This window comes from Microchirus variegatus, assembly GCF_963457635.1.
Source record: "Microchirus variegatus genome assembly, chromosome: 22".
In the NCBI taxonomy this organism is placed as follows: Eukaryota; Metazoa; Chordata; class Actinopteri; order Pleuronectiformes; family Soleidae; genus Microchirus; species Microchirus variegatus.
The window spans coordinates 1,857,029-1,875,938 of record NC_139823.1 but is presented as its reverse complement, the minus strand read 5'-3'; the positions used below and the strand labels follow the sequence as shown (position 1 = coordinate 1,875,938).

Sequence of the window (18,910 nt, the reverse complement as noted above, 5' to 3'; positions counted from 1 at the left end):
GTACCTGCTAATTCCAGGTCTTTCCGAAGCTCTCCACGAGCGGTCCTTGGCTCTTGGAAAACTCCAATTATGCTCTTTCCACTTCCAGATTAAAGCCTCAGTGGTGCTCACTGGTACATTCAGATGTTTAGAAATACACCTGTAACCAATGCCATCCATATGTTTTGCAACAATAAACAAGCAAACTCCATGCAGAAAGGCCCCAAGATGCCAAATGCTTTGAGAGAGGTGCCTGTACCCATCATGAGATGCTTCTTGTATGACACCTCAGTAATGAGAAACCTTTTTATAGGCCATGAGATAGGAATGAACCAGCTGATATTAATTTGCACTGATAGGGCCCAGGATTGCTTTCAAAATACAGACATATTTTGGTTTCTTGGCTTACCACCTTTTCCAATACTTATTCCCTGTGTCATTTCACTACTTGGACTGTTACTGACACCTTGTGAAAATTTCATGCCAGTAGCCCCATTAGAAAAATATATTTCCTGAAAAAGAATGTTGTCACGTTCTACGTAAACACTATACAGAAAACCAGTTCCAATGATTTTTTTTTAATATAGTTGGCAATCAAAGATGATTTTTGATTTGAATCATTATTTACAGGTCAGTATGTACAGTGGTCAAGAGCAGGAGGCTGCAGTTACACTGTATGAGTGCGCACTAGAGGGAGAAGTAGCCGACATTCATCAATTCAAATAAATGAATGAATAAATCCAACAACGACTTATTTCACTCATTTATTCAACTCCTATCGGTATGTGTGCATAGCTCGGAAAAGGAGTTTTAACGACAGACGTACAATCACTCACACACACACGCACACACTTCACTCATGCATAGAATAAATATAGACACAATATATGAACAATCCACTGCTAGGTAAGACAACAGATAGACAATAATGTGCACTGTATGATCCTCATTTAAGTCTCAACTGAATTCACTCACACATTCATACACAGAACTACATCTGAACAGACACTCAACACCTCGCTCGATTCAGCCCGAGCCTCTCATGTCATCGATCGTTTTGCTTTTGAGAGAAAAAAAGAAGAAAAAAAGGAGTAATTTAATTAATCTTACTGTTGATATTTGTGACGAACATTCTTCCTGCAGCAATAAAACGTTTTCATTCATTTAACATTATATTTAGGGGGAGGATGCTTTACCCGAACAGGAACTTGTTTTTGAAATTCTAAATACTTGTTTAATATTTAAAATGAAATTACTTGATTTCTGTCCCTCTTTAAAAGAAGAAACAATTCTAAAATTATCAAGTAACTCTCAAAGAGCAAGTTCAATATATTGTGGGTCTAGTATTTGATTTCTTATATCTTTTCAAATACAGCACAACTTGCATTATCAGTTTTGGGGACTGTTTTTTTTACACTGTTGTCAGAGGCAACTCTACTTGAATCAATGTGCAAATCCATTAAGGTGACTCACAAAATTGGCAGTTGCTTGTCTAGACTCTAGAGACTGGGACCAGATTACACAAAATGTATTTTAGAGTCATATGTTCTTGCAATTACTTGCACAACCAACAATCAAAGCTCACCGTCTTATACAACTTCAGTATTACATGGTTGCCACAGAGTAGCTAAGAGCTCTTATAACCTTTGAAAGTCATTGAGATACATTATCAGGCTGATATGATGTAGTCTGACCCCAGCTTTAATATTCTACTTCATCACACATAAGTGGGAATGTTTCCTGTGTCGGCTGCAAGGCACCATCTGTGAGGACGATGAATCTTTCTCCAAAAAAAAAGATTTGATAATTTGGTTTGTAAATCAACTTCTCACGGTCTCAAATATAAAAACGACTGACCACATGAGAGGCACATGAACACAGCTGGAAACACTCGGTCAAAGTTACAGCACTTGAGTTACAGCTCATCCAGGCGTACACACATCTAGGGCTTTGGTGCATCATGGGACAATCAGGAGTGTTATTCTTCAGCTTGAAGGAGCACAGAGGAAGTGCCAATCTGATTGATCAGTTCATATATATATCTATATATATTTTTATCTTTATAACTATAAATCCATTCAATGACCTATGTACAAAATATGGCAAAGAAAAAATCTTTATTAAATCTATCAGCAGATGTCACTGGCTGGTCGCTGCCTCTTGTCTGTAATGTCTCCAGTGATGTGAATGTTTCATGCTTGGGGAGGGGGAATCCACACGGGCAAACCGCAGAGTTATTCGACATGGACTCATGAACCCGTTCTGCCACAGAGCAAAAGCTCAGCAGAGTCCATCCAGGGCCTCGGTTTAGTCCTATTAAGAAGGGGGTGGGAGCTCTTGTCACTGGTGTCATGTAGCGTTGACCTCCATGATGTGGTCGTCAGTGGAGGGCAGCACCAGCACCTGCCGTGCGTGGCTGTGGTTGAACACCTGTCCGGGGCTGAAGGGCTCCAGACGTGGCATCGCCACGCCTTTCTGCTGCTGTTCGACACTGCCAACAGAGTGGACGCTTCCCCTGCTGCGAATGCTTGCAGTGTCTGCCTGGTCGTCCAGCGTCTTGTCCAGGAGGGACAGACTGTCATTTTCCACACAGCTGTCTGAAGATGGCAACAAAAAACTGGATTATTTACCATCCACAGGATAAGAAGATTAACATCTTTCAGTGTAATGTGATGAAAATAAAATCTGTTCTTTTTTTTGTAAAACACTTTTGTTTTATATTTACATGTTCAGGATACAGTTTTACATCAAAGAACACAACAGCTTATAAGTGAACCACAAATTCCAACATTATCAATGTAACTGAAAACAGAGTACAGCTTTGTGAGGGGTCAGTGGGATTTCCCTCTCCATTTAAACTCAGTATTCAGTACATTTATATGATGTTAGAATAAACTGAATAAGTGTGTTAATCAAACTAAACACAGAGTTTAAACACACACAGTAGTCCCTCCGAAATTGTATTAACTTCTCAAAGTTAGACAACAACAAACAAACACACAATTAATAATAGAAGTCCAATTACTAATGCATAATTCAGTCAGACTTGCTAACAACTAGCCGCTAACCAAAGCTGTTGCAGACTGTGATGTCATTGGCCAAACACAAACAGGCCCAATACTAACAAGTTGAAAAGAGGCCCATTTAATAAAATTGCATCTGCGTTTCCCAGAAGTTCAAGTCTCCATTCCTTCATTGGTAAATAAACAGAATTGTGTGGGTTTACATTTGTAGTGTCTTACCAGGGTCTGGTTGAATGGCCACTGCTGCAGTGTGAGGCAGGTACTTCAGCACTTTGATTTTGGGGAACGGAAGGTGACCTGCGAACAACGGCATCACCTCAATCTGCACCTTGTGTGTGGCGTTGGCCGTAATGGGCATCGACACCATCCCTGAACTCTTCCCGCACACGGCCCAGTTACTGCTGCTGTCAGCCACTGTGAACACATACAAAGTCACAATGGGCCGATGGACTGGTCATAAATTACAAATATGATATCATATGCACTAAATACTGAATAAATATAAATACAAGTAAATCAGTACTACTAGAAAACATGGGTGTGTTGATAAATTAAATGCATGAACTAGAATGGCACTAAGGGTGGATATTAAAGATGAAGAGAGACACAACTATTCCTGAGAAACTGACAATATCTAAAAACAGCTTTTCTCCAAATGTTAAGAAAAGTGAAAATTCCTGGATCTGTCTCTTTAACGAGATCCATGCAAAAAATGTATAGCCTCTTCCTGACTCTATCTTTCCAATGAGGCTGGTAAAAATTGCCTCAGTGCTTTCAGCATAATCCTGCTGACAAACACAAACACACACACGGATATGGCTGGAAACATTATCTCCTTGGTGGAGGTAATGAGCCTCAGCTGGGCTTCTAGTAAAAAACTGACATAACAAACATTGAGATGGTTTTTCATTTAACGTTTTTCATCTATAAAATGTAAGATATAATGGAGAAGCGAAATAAGAACAAACGAAAATAGCAAGTCAAAGCTGAGACTTTGGATTATTTGGCTGTTTTTTTGTGACAAATTTGTGACAATTTTCCTCAATAGATTATCAATTAGACAACACAACCAATCAACCCTAAATATTTATTTCAAAGTATATATTGGTTAACTATACTATTTTAGGCCATTTAAAGGTCAGTCATGTCTACATTTGTAATTTGCAGTAATATGATTGTATTCCCCCCTTATATTCACAAGGAACAATCATATAATCACAAATACTCTGCTGTTCAAAAAATGTTTTATTTTATTTAACTGTGTGTCTGTATAAAAAGCGTAATGTGTAATTTCTTAAGTTAACTTGTCCTCTGAGAAAACAGAAAATAATCTGCACACATACCTTCATACATGAGTTTGGTGGTTTTAGGACCATCAGTGTCAGTCTTGCTTTCCTCTGCCAACTCTCCCTCTGCAGGCTCAGTCAGTCGTGTTATACAAACCTCCAGTCCACAGAGGAATCCTGAGCGACAGTGTTGCTCACCAGCAGGGGGCAGGATCTCAGCTCTCACGCTGTACAATGTCTGAGATACACAATATCAAAGAGTGGTCATATTTACAGTAGGAGTGACTCTTGTTGAGGCAATAAACTCACTGTCCACATGCTGTGTAAATCATTATGTTTCTATATAACCAGGGGATTCAGTGCAAAGGAAGACATATTTAAATGACTTACAGTGACTGTCTCAAACTGAAACTGGTAGTGAAAGGGTTTGAAGGAAGAGACATCTTGCTTGAGTGGAGAGAAGTTGGCAGAGAAAACACACTGGAGACAGGAAGGCAGGTCATCCTTCCAGCTCACCTCCCACAAGCAGAACACGCTGTGCTTACTGCACAAGAGCTGCACACAGGGCAAAAAAAAGCACAACAGAAATCAGCAATGATTGTTAGTTAACAACCTTTTTTCCAACTGTTTTCTAAACCATGCAAAACTTTCACAAGATAACAGATCAGCTGCTAGATCTCCCATATAACACCTGTCATCACATGGTAAAGCATGTGGTTGAAAGATTGTTTAGATACGGTATTATACTGTCCTCTGCTTAGTACCTGCACATTAAAACTCTCACTTTGTTGTGGATATCTGATATATCTCCACACCCTTCGCCTACTTTTCAACCCGGCTAAGGAAACAAGGGAGTGTTTTGTCACTAATAATAATAATAATAACTAATAATAATCATTCTGTCAATGCCCAGAGTTCATGTGGAAGTTAATTCATTATAATAACTACCACAATTTATTCTGAAAGTGTTCGAAAACAAAGCTCTCTTTTGTTTTGTTGGGTTTTTTTCTGCTCACCTGTTGGGTTTTAGAGTTAAGGGACTGTAGCTCCAGTGACGCATGCTGCTTCTCTGTCAGCTTCATTTCTGCCAGCGTAAAGTTCACATCTGACACATTGTGCACACACACCTGGAGGTACTTCCTGTTGGGTGAGATAAAAAAAAAAAATACAGATCATACATGTGTATGAGTAGACAGAATATACAGAGCAGAACATTTTATGTTCATATCAGAAATGATGGTCTTGTATTTTGAAGAATTTTTATTAACGTTAGATATTTCCAACGATTCTCATGGATGATTATCGTTGGTTGAACAATACAAAACACTAATGTAATACACCGGCACCGTGTTAAGGACGTCAATGAACTAAATAAATTAGGGCTGTCAAAGTTAACGCATTAATCATTGCGATTAATACAGATGAGATTAACAAGATAGAATGATTGAACACAATAATTGTTACCGCACGTTTGTTTACTTCTGGTGTGCGCTGACCTTGGTAATTTGACAAAACGAAGATGGCAAAGAGCTACTCCTGTTTTTTTCTAAACATTTATTCTCATCGCTTATTTCAAACCAAACAAACTGAAGAAGTTTGTTTTGCCTGAACATTTACAAAACATTGATGTCTACAACTCAACATTTTGAAATAATGTGATGTCTTTTTTATATATACAGAAGATACAGTAAATGAGAATGGAAAGCACACCTGTTACCAGCAGAGAGCAGCGAGTGTTTGGTCTTGAAGGGGATGTAAAAGGTCAGGGCTAACAGTGTGGAGTAGATTGACCAGGGGCAGTCGATAGACATCTGTAGACAGACACAGAAAAACAAATCTTAATTATTTTGTTACTAATTAATATGATATTATTATATATTAATAAATCCATTATTATTAGGGGTTTGGTCTGAAAAATAAAAAAATGTATTTTTAAGTGGGCCTTACCCTCTGGTCGATAGCGGTCATAGGCGTGTCAGGATGACTGTAGCTACGTGGGCGATGACGGACCTCCCCATTGGTCAGCCTCTCATTGGCAGGTCGGTCTGTCCCAGATGGGATGATACACAAAACCTCCAGCTGGAATTCCAGAGTGTGGTAGGGAGGGGTCGGGGGCAGACTAATGCTGGTCACCTTCTCAGACGACTGAATGAAGAGGACGCTTTCACTCACCGATTCTAAACACAGGACGACAACAGAATAACAAGCAATGAGAATATAATATGTGCCACCAAATTATCTCTGGTTCTAAAAGAAGTTCTCTTCAGGACGTAGTCATAGGCAGAGATGGACGTACATAGTAGAGTACAGTACAAGAGGATTAAGTAAAACAAAAAAATGTATCACATAAGCTTCGTCAGTTTCTGACAACTTCAATCACACACAGGGGTGTGATTGGCAAAAGACAAAAACAAAAGAAAATATACGGTGCACCTACCATGATGCGATGGCATTGTATTGTTTCAAAAATTAAAATAAAGTGCAGTAGCCTACATGGAAGAGAGTTAAACCATGTTAAATCAGTGCCACAATTTCCATCTTGAAGTGAAAGTGGTTGTCAAAGAAACACTGCTAGAGATGTCTTTTCAGTGTTTAATGAAATATACTGTTTAGTTTTAGAATCTGTCAATTATTTTCTCGATTAATCTAATATTTTTTTGTCCATAAAATATAGTTGAACTGTTGATCAGTGTTTAGCAAACCTGGAACCTAGTTTTAATGATTTTTTTTTTGTCCAGACAATATTCACATTTAAGAAGCTAAAAAAAATCGCAAAGCTTGAATGAATTGTTAAAAAAACAAAAAAATCTCTCTAGAATAGATTAATTAATCGTTGCAGCCCTACTGGTTACCTAATTTTTTCACGAATATTTCACGCATGACGCGTTTCCATGGCAACTGACCAGAAAAAGACGCATGTGACGTCATGTTTACGTGACTCCCGATTGTTAATATGAGTCTCTAAAGTAACACTAAACTTTAAAAACCGAGGCACACATACGCAGTACACAGGTACACTGATTATTTGTAGTGCTGCTCTTTTCCTTTAATTAACAGACCGCTCTAGTTCGACTGTAGGCACGCTAAACGACACTCGAGGAGCTAACATCGCTAACTGTCAAACGGTGCCTGAACTCCGGTGCCGGATTTTAACAATCGGGAGGCACGTAAACATGACATTGTGCGTGCCTTTTTCCGGTCAGTCGTCATGGAAACTCAACAAGTCAAATTTAAGACTTTTTAAGACTTTTTTAAGACCATAATGAATACAATTTAAGACTCATTTCAAATCCATACTGACAAAAAAGTACAAAAGACATGAAGGAAAATTAGAGCCACAAATCGTTGACAAAACCGCTGCTATGCTAAGCTGTAACGCACCGCGGCGCGCGCACAGCACACTTGCTAGTGGTGCTCAATAAATTCTCACCGGGCAGCAAAGGTGACCTACTTTAGTTCCGTGTTGTAGTTATGTTATCGCATCCTCAAAAATAGAAACAATTTAAAGCGAGACTGAAGTTTATGCATGTTTTAAATAAAAGTATTGTAATAGATTTTTAAGACCTTTCACAACTGTATTTAAGACCTATTATGAGATTTTAGGGAGAATTTAAGACATTTTAAGGCCTTAAAAAAAATAAAAGGATATAAATAGTCGAACAGAAACAATAACAAGAAATGTTTTTATTGGACACATTTTTAGACTTAATGTATAATTTTAGCCACTGGGGGGACACTGTTCCCCACTGCCATCCCCCAAACTCAACCTATGGGACTTGTCCATGAAAGACAAATGAGTTTTAAAGAAATTTAAAAGAATTGAATTAACAGATTCAAATGTGAACTGACCAGTAGTTGGGTCACTGATGCGGGCGGTGCAGCTGGTGGACGGTAGGATGGGCATGGTGTCTGTGTTGCTGAGCTGCAGAGCATCTCCTTTCTTCACAGCGTAATGACCCGTCAACAGGGTGAACTTCACCATCTGAGGCAGACCGGCTAACAGTGGCTCTGGAAGCAGAAAAACAACTTCAGTGAAGCCAATACACATAAGTGACAAGCAGAAGAGAAACATCCAATACAAGGTTTGTTGTCCAGCTACAAAGAGATAATCCAAATATAGCTCCTATTTAAAGCAATGCAAATTATTTATAAAAAAAAATTTAAAACTGTGACAAATACATAAAACAGATTTGTTAAGCCTTAAATGTGACCAATCATATATAAATATCTGACCTGAGAGAGGCTCCACAGTGAGCTGGGGCTCCTGAGAATAAACTTCATATTGGACTGATGGGTAGATATGAGGCAGCACAAGCTGCACTTGACCCACAATGGCACACAGCTGACGCAATGTATATGTACCTGGTTGTCCACTCTAAGAAGGAAAACAGCAAGACAGGGCAAAGATTGTCAAAGTTGTCATATAAGAGGGAAATGTGTAAAAAGCTCATCAAAGAAAAAGTATATCTCCTCCTTAACCTCAAATTCCATCACGTCAAACATCATTCATTCTTATTAAGGCACAAAAAGTATCTTACTGGTGCTGTGAAGGTAATGCTGTTATTCCCAGGCTCTAACGTTACATCCTGCACTTTCAGCATCTGTGCTCCTTCCTTCATGGCAACTGCAGGAGGACTGAAACAGTTGGGCGTGTCTGGCGGCGAGTTGCTGTCATGACGACGCATGATCAGGTGAGTGTTTTTACACACCACTCCTGTAGAGTTGAGAGAATTGTCCGAAGGACTCCTGTCCTGAATTTCATCCATTTCTAAAGAGGGACCCCCAGCTGAAGAGGAAGGGGGACCTGCTGACAAGCTAGCCTGATTAAACTCAACTGTTGCTGGGTTTTTTTGCCTCTGAATTGATTTGGACCTCCCATGAGTCCCCCCGTGATCCACGTCAAAGTGAATACTAGCAGCTACTTGTTGTATGTGCACTGACACAGGCATCAAACATCTGAGGGTGAGCTCCACCTGCAAGACGGCACCAGAGTGTACAGAGGCTGTCGCTGGATGGAATTGTAGTCGTGTGAGTTGAGCAAAAACACCCATACTGAGAGTCACTTTTGGGGCTGTGAAGGAAGAAAATGACATTTAAGAAAAAAATAGGGCTTCATATATATAGAGGATATAGTGGTCTATTCCTTTCTTTTTGAAGGTAAACATGTAAATAACCTGATTACTTACACTGACCTCCAGACTTGGCAGCAAAGGTCAGAAGTTCCTGACAAAAGTGCTTCCTCTCTTCGGTGGTCAGATTCACATCACCTGCCAACAAGGCACTGGTCTGCAGGTAACTGTGGAGGGTTGTAAAGGAAAATCAAACACCAAGGTGCACCAGCCCAAAAATCAGTTAGCATCTATGCTCATAGTCTTAAACCAAGACTAACTAAAAAAATCATTGGATCTTTCATGAGAATTACAACTATAAATTGGCACATTGAGTAACTACTTTCTGGTATAAAAATAAAAAGGCATATAGAACAATTTTGATGACCAGACAATGATTATTCCCTCTAGTCATCGAGTCTCAGAGCACAGGTAAGTGGACATATTTGCCCTTAGATAGCCACTGGAAAAATATGCTGACACTGGTGCTGTAAAAGATACTCTTCAGTTCTGCCCAGCAGTTTCTGACACTCAGCAATCTGTTTCCTGGTGTGAGTGACAGGGAGGCTCCAGCCCTCCGATACATACGACTTCAGCGCTTCCTGTAAGAGGGTTTCTGCTCGCTCAGGGTCCCCCTTTCTCCTACACACACAGAAATTCATCAACGTTAGCTAGAAAGACAAATACAAGCTCTTTTCTGGGCAACACAATCTTTTTAGCATTTTAAAGCAATAAACACAGAGATTAAAAACTAAGATTAATGCTATGCTCCGTGTACATGACAATTAATAATAACAATTAAATATTTGTAAATGTATCATATATATTAACAACATAACATTGGACAGTGAAAGCACAATTTCACAATAATAAACTACTATTTGTTTTTACGAAGCATCATCACACTTTTACATTATTTGTTTTGGCCATAATGTCATTACATGAAGTCTCAAATGGACTTTTATGGCTTCATATTCATTATAAAAGTGTTACAGTGTTCTATTCTGCCTTATTCGACATTTCTCTTGGAATGTATGGGTGTTTGCAAGTACTGAATTGCTTTAACCTTCCTTACATGTAAAACTCAGCCAGGCTTTTTCCCACCAGTCTGGCAGACCTTAGCCGCCCAATGGCTGTGTACATCTCCATAGCAGCATGAGACAGTTCCTGATGAAAGATGATGAAAGGAGGCCAACAGCATGGTGATGTAGGCAGAGGTTGAGGGAAACGAGAACAACAACAGGGGACAGACATAACAAGATCGACTGCTTAGTGAGTTTCCAACACATCACGTCATGAATAATATTGGAATTCAAAGAATGTACGTTAATGTCATGCTATGCTGAGTACCATTAACATGAAAAAATAAAACAGTGGCAAGAATTTGACTTACAAGATAGTGTCTTTCAAAAGCTTCAACAGACGACAAAGCTTCTTTCAGCTTTTTGTAAGGGCTCTGCAAACTGTTGACTGTGGAGGAAGACATGAGACTTAGACATTAGGAATGCACTGTTTATAATTATTCAAATTAGACTCACAAGTGACATTTACAAGGCAAACCAAACCCTAATGGCACTGACACACACAGTCAGACTGCTGCATTGCTGTGCGTCTGGTGTTACAAGCTGCATTTATTCTGCATAAACTAACAGTGTATACATATTTTCCACCAGACAAATTTAACTAAGATATTGTAAAAGACCAGAGGAGATGTGTTTTAAACTGAACTATGAATCAGATAAAGGTTTTAAGTGCTAATTTCAGTTGAAAGTCACAACTTAGAAGAGCTTAAAATAACAGGAGTGTCAGGCTGACTATCCAGTCAGTCCTGAATGAGCTAAACTGCTAATCAGAGCTAATCAGAGCTAATCAGAGCTAACCAGAGCTAACCAGAGCTAACCAGAGCTAACCAGAGCTAACCAGAGCTAACCAGAGCTAAGTAAGGCCACCATTGTGGGATACATTGTTAACAACTACAGGCTACAGACAATTACATATGGCTGACCCGGGCACCATATGTACTTGTTTGATGGTGTTCACAATCTAACTGGGAATTAACAAGTTGTTGTTTTTTTTTTTTAGATCAATCTTTTTTGTAATGAGAGAATCTTAAAACTCACCAGTCTCAGGTCTCTCATCTCCCAGTCCAGCCAGTAGATCTACTGTCCTGTTCAGGTCCTCTGATGTGGGTCCCTTCTCTGACACCAGGCCACAGAGTTCCCCCAGGGACTTCAGCTGACACACAGAGGGGGAAAAAACATCTTATTATGTATTATTTGGAGGAAACCGTTGTATAAAATATTTAGTACTTGCTCTACTAATGACTGAATGAAAAATTAACACATTTTTAACAAACAGCCTCAGTCAAAGTTAACTCCAATTACTCTGTGAGCACAAATTACAGGACAAATTAATGATCACATTATGAGACTAATAGTGTGAGGCAAGAAGATGATGAAACATGTCTCAAATTAACCTGTCGTCTACAATGACAAACCATGGAAGCTACAAGAGTCAAGGGAGCAACAGCTTTATATGATTAAATATTTTGTTACCTTGTCAGTTGCATATGCCCAGAGTCCAACAGTATGGGAGCAGTTTGAAGCTAACTGGGCCTGATCACAACAGCCCTCAATCCTGTGCAAAACCTCCAAGCAGCTGAGGAACACCCAGCAGTCCAGTGCCCCCTCCAGCACAGACACCTTGGCGACAAAAAATGGCAAGAACATTCAGTTTAATATGGAATGACGTCAGGTCAAGTCCTCAAACTGGATTCTTAACAATATCAATAAAGTGTAAATATTGTTAATATTTTATACACACGTGCATGTACATGTGTATATATGTAATAAAGATAGGTTTCAAAATTACTTCAAGCAGGCGCAACTCCTGAACACAGTTGTGCAGCAGGTCCAGTGCTCTCTGAGTGACCTCCCAGGGCCTCTGGAGGAAGATGAGTAAGGTGCATTGGCGGGAAAAGAGGTAGCTCCTTAAATCCAACAAGCTGGCCTCCCCTCGCTGGATCCCATCCCTCTTCTCCATGTCGATGGGCCGCCGAAGGAGCAAGCCACTCCAGTTGCGCACCGGAGCACAGAATGAGCCGAGCCAGTTAGCTGTATCTGTAGATAGATATGCACAAGTTACACCATGTATACAAAAATTCCTCATTTTAATTTTATTCTAATGGACTGCTATAGCAAACCAACCACAGAAGTGGATACATACCCCCTGCTCCAAAGTTGAGGACATATTGGGTAAAAAGAGCATCAAGTTCATCATACTGGACCAAAGCATCCTCAAACTGCTGCAACATCTCAAAAACAAAGGCCAACTCTTCCTGCACATACACAAACACAGTACAAGACTTCAGAGATCAATGTGTGGATTCTGATTTTGTTAGGATTGTGAGAAAAATCCAAATCAAAGTGTGCAAGTCCATTCTTGTTCTACCAAGGCTTATACCTGGACCATGAAGTATTCACAGAAGCTCCAGCCAGGCTGGGTGCGCTTCTCTCGGAGAGTTCGCATGTCATCTTCAAAGCGGCCAAGGTTCTTGGTGAAGGACATGAGGAGGAGCGTTCGCAGTTTGAGTAATAAAGAATTCCAGGATTCCTGAGACCGAGATGAGTCCTTGAGAGGATCGGACAGCACCACACACCTGCACCACAGAAGCAAAGGCAAATCAACATGGTTTCTGATATTCAGCCCATATTACATTCTCTGCTTTGATAATGGAGGTTATAAATATGTGTATAAATGTTTTATTATATTAATTCTTTATTTGTCTGACTTTTATCCAAATATTCAAATGGAAGAATATATATATAAAGTGCTATAATGTTAGGGTTGCATATGATAATAAATAACACTGTAAAAGAGGAGATAAATCACAACCACTATATACCATTAATGTGGCAATAGCAGGAAGTGGGGACTGACCAATCTGTTTAAGGAAGTCAGACCACTACTTTTGATGTCTTATGTCAATTCTAATTAAATTCACTTTTCTGCAGATTCTCTTCACCTGTCGTTCTGTTTGTTGCAAAAATCACTCCGGATCTTGTCCACAATGGATGACCGAGGCAGGATGTTGGTCTTGTTCTTTTTCTTAGTATCATTGGTCTCCACAACAATGATGACCCAGTCTGGTGAGCTGTGGGACCGCAAGCTGTTCTGCCAGCGCATCATGTCCTCCTTTACTGTGCTCTTATACACCTCTGTATCCTGCAATCCAACAGATGCAATTCACATGACTTAGGCTTAAAAGGAACATTTAAACGTACCTTTTAAAAAATTAACATGTCTCTCAACAATCGTTTAGGTATACAATGATAAATGTGGTTTGAACTGTCAGGAATGTAATGTCATTTTTAAAGTGTTTTAGAGACAATGGCCATATAATTTTTGTCCATTTCTTGGTTTCTACATTTTATAGTTGGTTGCAACAGATTAATGCAGAGGTTATGTTACATGTGAATTATTTGAATGGTAAAATAACTGCCTGTAAGTGCATTGTTTCAATAAAATTAGAGAGGGTAAGTGAGTTGGTACAATAATCTTTAGGAAATGTCATAATAATGACAGTACTTCCTTAATTTGACCATCAGCTCAGTCAGCAACAGCAGGTTCCTGCTTCCCATCTTATATTTCTCCTCTCTGCTTTTCTAAAGCAAAGTTCCACAATCAATAATGCGAGAACATTTGCATTCTAGTTTCCCTTTATTAACACAAAGCAACATTTTTTCACCCCAAAAACTGACTTCCTAAAAACACAGCATCGACATTATCTTAACTCAATGACCTTGCATATTTTGCACATAGAGATACCTGTGGCCTATTTTACCCCAGATAAAAAAACACAAGCACCAATCTATTCTAGGAAGGTAGACAAGCAGGCTTTACCTCTCCTACAAATACTGTACATGGACCAAATCAACTTTATCAAGACTCTTTTCTCACAACTTCCAAATGTAAGTTTTTTATTAATCCAAATGAGGAAATTCTTCCTTTGAATTTTACTGTCCTCTATTAGGAACCCTCCAAGAACTAGGAGCAGTGTCAGCAACTGTGCAGTGCCCAGGGACCAACACCAGATTGAACGTCAGTGCCTTGGTCAGGGGCACTGACAGGAGCATTACATGAAAAAATGTTTGGATGGTAGGAGGCAATTGGAGCACCAGTAGAAATCCCAAACATACACAAAGAGAATGCACAATGAATCGAGAAAGGACCTGGGATGTGCTTAGTATAGCAACTTCCCAATGTTCATATAGTGGCCACACATTTAAGAAACAAGTATTAAGTCGACTCAATTCTTCTCTGCGTTCCCACTGCATATGTTTTAATTAACATTCTCGTTGATTTGTCTTCCCATTCGCAGAACATTCGCTTAAACACAGTTAAGTGACTGACATTAAGAGCAAACAGAGCAGTAGTCTTTGTTAGACAGCAGTTAGCAGTTATGACAAGAATGCTATTCATTATTTGGCTGTCAAACAATAACACACTAAAGCTGTCTTTTGGCTTCATGTCTGAAGCTGCCATAAGCATTCCTCCTTCCCTCCTTCCTACATCTCCTTATGAAAGAGGGTATAGTGGTATAATGGAACCCTGTTCCTTAACAATGTATGATATACACGTGCATTAATGCCTTTTATTGCATCTGATATATAAGTGGGATGACAAAGATGTGTTGCCTTACAGGTGGCCTCCTTTGTGTCTCAACATAGACTGATATTGCACAATGCAAAACCTCAGTGCTGTGTGTGTGTGAGTGTGAGTGTGAGTGTGCGTGTGTGTGTGTGTGTGTGTGTGTGTGTGTGTGTGTGTGTGTGTGTGTGTGTGTGTGTGTTATGACTCACACAGCAGTCAGTCCAGTAGATATGGAGGAAGGGGAAGGTGAGGAGAGCCTTGTTGCCATCCTTGGGGAGGAGCTCCTCTTTAAACTGGACAAAATTAGCTTCAAGGTGGATCATTTTTGGAGCACGGCCATATGTCCTGTACAGAAAATGAATCAATTTACATGGGTTATAGAATTAATGCAGTTTAATTCTCAAATAAACATCAAACTGATTACAAACTTTCTTCTATAGGCTGCATTAAAATTGTATAAGCAATCTCTGGTGTATTGCTATAATCTTCTTTACCAATGTTGTCCTTGAACAAATCCAACTACAAAAGACAGGACAGTGCTATTATTCAGGATATTACATGAGACAAACGTTTGCAGTATTTCCAAATTTCCATTTCCAATACACCCTCTGTGAAACAAAACAGTTGCTATGTTATCTTGCTGTCTCTGCAAAACAGTGGCAATAACGTTTAGTAAAAGAACCCCCTGCTGCTGTGTTCATTACAATACAGAACAAAACAGTGCACAAATGCATTTAGCCTGCTCACGGTCAACAATCTCTGTCTGAACATGCAAAAAAAAAAAACATATAATGCTACAGACCAAAAAACTGATAGCCATCACTGGTGACCTTCATCATCATTCATTCAAGATTTTATGGTGCTCATACAGTAAGTTATAACCTTATATGGAATATTAATGTACACATAACAAAACCAAACAGGACATCCCGTTTCAGTTCATAAAAATTCAAGGTGAGGCAATACCTCCTCCTCCATGTTTATTTAACCATCATAAAAACATCCTAACATTATGCACGGCGATATGTCACAACAATATGAATGAGAATGTCATCCAGAATCACAGGCACTCCTACCCCAAGATTAAATGTCTCTATCTAGAAAGTAAAGAGGGGAGTAAAGTGATGCAAATCTCTGAACTGGTACACTTCAACTATTAAAACTCCAACTATAAAAGTCAATGAAGAGTTTTATATTAATCTACATCCCGCTGCCTAATAAATGTTGTGAAAATGATTCATAGATGTAATGTTTTGCATTTACTGTTGTGGCTATGAAAAAGATATATAAAAAACATGAATAATGATGTTAAACCCTGGACCACACTTCACAAAAACAAACTGACATTAAAGCTGTACTGCATAACTTTTAAATATAAACAAATATCCATCACATCCAAACCACTGTAAAAATGAGTTCACTCAAAGCTGATTAAGCCAATCATCTACACTTTCTCTGTGTTTATCAGTATTGCAGTGTTTTATGTCTGTGGCGACATTACCGCACTGCACAGAGTGACAGAGGTAAGGCAGAAGAACATAACAGCTCTCCTAATAAAGTCAGCAGACAGTTGGAATAATTACTGAGAGTTGTCCAGGCCCTCCTTAGGAGTGAACAATATTACTGCCCACCCCTTTAGATGAAACTAACCCTTCTAACCCTCATAGTCCTAACTTGTGCAGACAGCCTTCTATGTGTGTGTGCATGCCACAAAGCAGCAGCAGAGGATGATACGTCTTCCTCACAACAGAACCTGGGTCACTCACTGCAGAAGCTCAGTTCATTTCTGTTTTTATTCCCAGCAGTTTGTTTTCAAGCTTTAGACAGTAACCACTGAGAAGCTATGAGAACAATACCTTTAGTGTATTTCAATCACTTGTCACTTAGCTTGTTCTATACACTACACATTTGGAGAGTAGTGACCTAGCTATAGGATATTACACAGCAGAGCTTTAATGTGTAAGAGAAAAAGTTCAAGCTTATGAAATGCATAACGGAAATGACAGGAACTCTCTAATGCAGTGTAGACAATAAAAAAAAAAACATTCACAATACCAATTTTTTCCCAAAATGCAGTACTCACCTCCTCCATTCCATTGGCTCCCTGGGAAGTTGTTGGGCCAATGATGTATAGAGAGATGTAAACAAGCCCTGGTCTCCAGCACCTGAGGGAGGACACCGAAGGACCAAGGTCACAACTGGAACTATCACTTTAAGACTTCAGTGCAGTAAAATATAAAACACAAAGACATATGTAAAAGATGATAATCTTTTAAATTTAGGATTTCCTTTGAAATTGGTAAAAACAAACACTTAACAATCCACCATGAGGGTTGCAGGGACGCTGGTGCCAATCCCAGCTGACATATGGCAAAAGGTACACCCTGAACAGATCGCCACACACAGACAAACAACCATTCATTTTCACATTCACACCTCCAGTCAATTTAGAGTGTCCAAATCTCCATGTTTTGGGACTGTGGGAGGAAACCTGGAGAAAACCCACACACACAAACGGGGGAGAACACGCAAACTCGATGCATGAAGATGCAGAAAGTCCCATGTTCTGACTGTGGGAAAATAAACTGCATCAGGAAATGTGTTAAGAAAGCACTCAGAAGAACAAATGGAGCTAGCAACCTGAGGTCATTTTATTCTTGGATGTTGAGGTTTAGCCGAGTTTAGCCAACTTGCTGCACATAGTCCAGAGCTTGTATGGGTCAATGCCCTGTACTGCTCTCTGGTTCCTCATCATACCATATGTGTCAGGGTTTGCAACATGGATTAATGTATATGTATAGTTCATTAATTTACTGGTAGGTGTGTGCTTTAAAATGTATTGGACATTAGCTTTGTATTGCGTATTTCACATGCTCATCAGAGTCAGTCTACCTTCTGTACCAGGTGGCGGTAAGCGGATAGGTGGGCCACCGCAAGACCACACCGGACACTTTAGTAGCTACACCTGATACCTTTAAGAAGTGGCCATTGAGTGTACAATCTAAAGACGACACAAAATATCACCCCAAAGAAGCAACCTGTGGCTTTGTATGTACTAAAACTGGTTGAGCGTCACACATATCATTTCCTTTCATATTCCGACTACTCCGTTCTAAGGTCCTCGCCTTTACTGGATCCGTGTAAACCTTTATGTCCTAAAAATGGAGCAGTCCGCGTCGTGGGGTGAAGCTGTCACCCAGTACACGAGTTGCCTCCTAAAATAACCTCTGTCTAAGTAGCTTCTTTTAGACGCCAAGGGATTTGTGAATGGAAAACCGATTCCACCGCCTGAATATCTTGTGGTGGCTGCTGTTGGAAAAGGTGACTGTCCAGTGGGGAATAAGGTGAAATAATTCACAGAACTGCAGCAACTAGTCATGACGTTATATCGGTAGCTCGGCCTGTTGATTAATAAAGCCACTAGCTAACTGTGAGCGACACTGCTTTCCATTAAAACTACACAGACAGCTATTAAGTATGAGCATGTGCAAGTATTATAGAAGTGACAAGTGGAATCTCAGCAACCAATCGATAAACACACACGCAATGCACCCAGGCTGGTTGGTAAAGGTGTTCCTGGTAGCTTAGCTTAAACGAGCTAATGACTGTAGCTAACAAGCTAACTGTCAAGACCAGAAAAAACAAGACGGAACGTCTCCTTTTCAAAAACACTCACATGTCACAATCGGCTTGTTTTCCATAGTATAGATGATTGGTTTTTCCTCTTGGACCTCCATATGTGTTAGCGGTAGGACTCCATGAAAATGACATTCAAACAGAGCTTTATTATTAGTAAGTGCTTATGTGTGCAGTTGTGTTGAATCGATGGGGCCTATGTCCCCACTGCACTTCCGGGAAGTGC

General features: G+C 39.6%; 1 protein-coding gene across 2 annotated transcripts; it reads right to left on the bottom strand.

The window, feature by feature from the left end:
- Positions 1–615: 615 nt before the first annotated feature.
- On the bottom strand, positions 616–18,825 carry trappc10 (trafficking protein particle complex subunit 10). 2 transcript variants are annotated; one of them, XM_083908900.1, is made up of 23 exons: positions 18,725–18,825; positions 17,132–17,213; positions 15,258–15,393; positions 13,421–13,620; positions 12,859–13,054; positions 12,622–12,733; positions 12,268–12,515; positions 11,952–12,098; positions 11,517–11,631; positions 10,790–10,866; positions 10,472–10,563; positions 9,898–10,038; positions 9,475–9,584; positions 8,827–9,359; positions 8,522–8,663; positions 8,138–8,296; positions 6,236–6,465; positions 5,999–6,099; positions 5,305–5,428; positions 4,679–4,843; positions 4,346–4,526; positions 3,222–3,416; positions 616–2,576 (listed from the first exon to the last, which is right to left on the bottom strand). In XM_083908900.1, exons 1-23 carry the CDS (start codon positions 18,783–18,785, stop codon positions 2,329–2,331), a joined length of 3,795 nt encoding a protein of 1,264 aa, XP_083765026.1. In that variant the 5' UTR covers positions 18,786–18,825; the 3' UTR covers positions 616–2,328. The 2 variants fall into 2 exon arrangements, with proteins under 2 accessions (XP_083765026.1, XP_083765027.1); XM_083908901.1 differs by having other exon boundaries at positions 9,481–9,584.
- Positions 18,826–18,910: the final 85 nt, after the last annotated feature.

Excerpts from the sequence above, each read along its gene's own strand:
- trappc10 (XM_083908900.1), bottom strand. The coding sequence starts at position 18,785 with ATGGAGGTCCAAGAGGAAAAACCAATCATCTATACTATGGAAAACAAG. Across the intron at positions 11,632-11,951 it reads GGGCATATGCAACTGACAAG|CTGAAGTCCCTGGGGGAACT; the intron begins GTAACAAAATAT and ends TCTGTGTGTCAG. Across the intron at positions 8,297-8,521 it reads CACTGTGGAGCCTCTCTCAG|AGCCACTGTTAGCCGGTCTG; the intron begins GTCAGATATTTA and ends TTCTGCTTCCAG.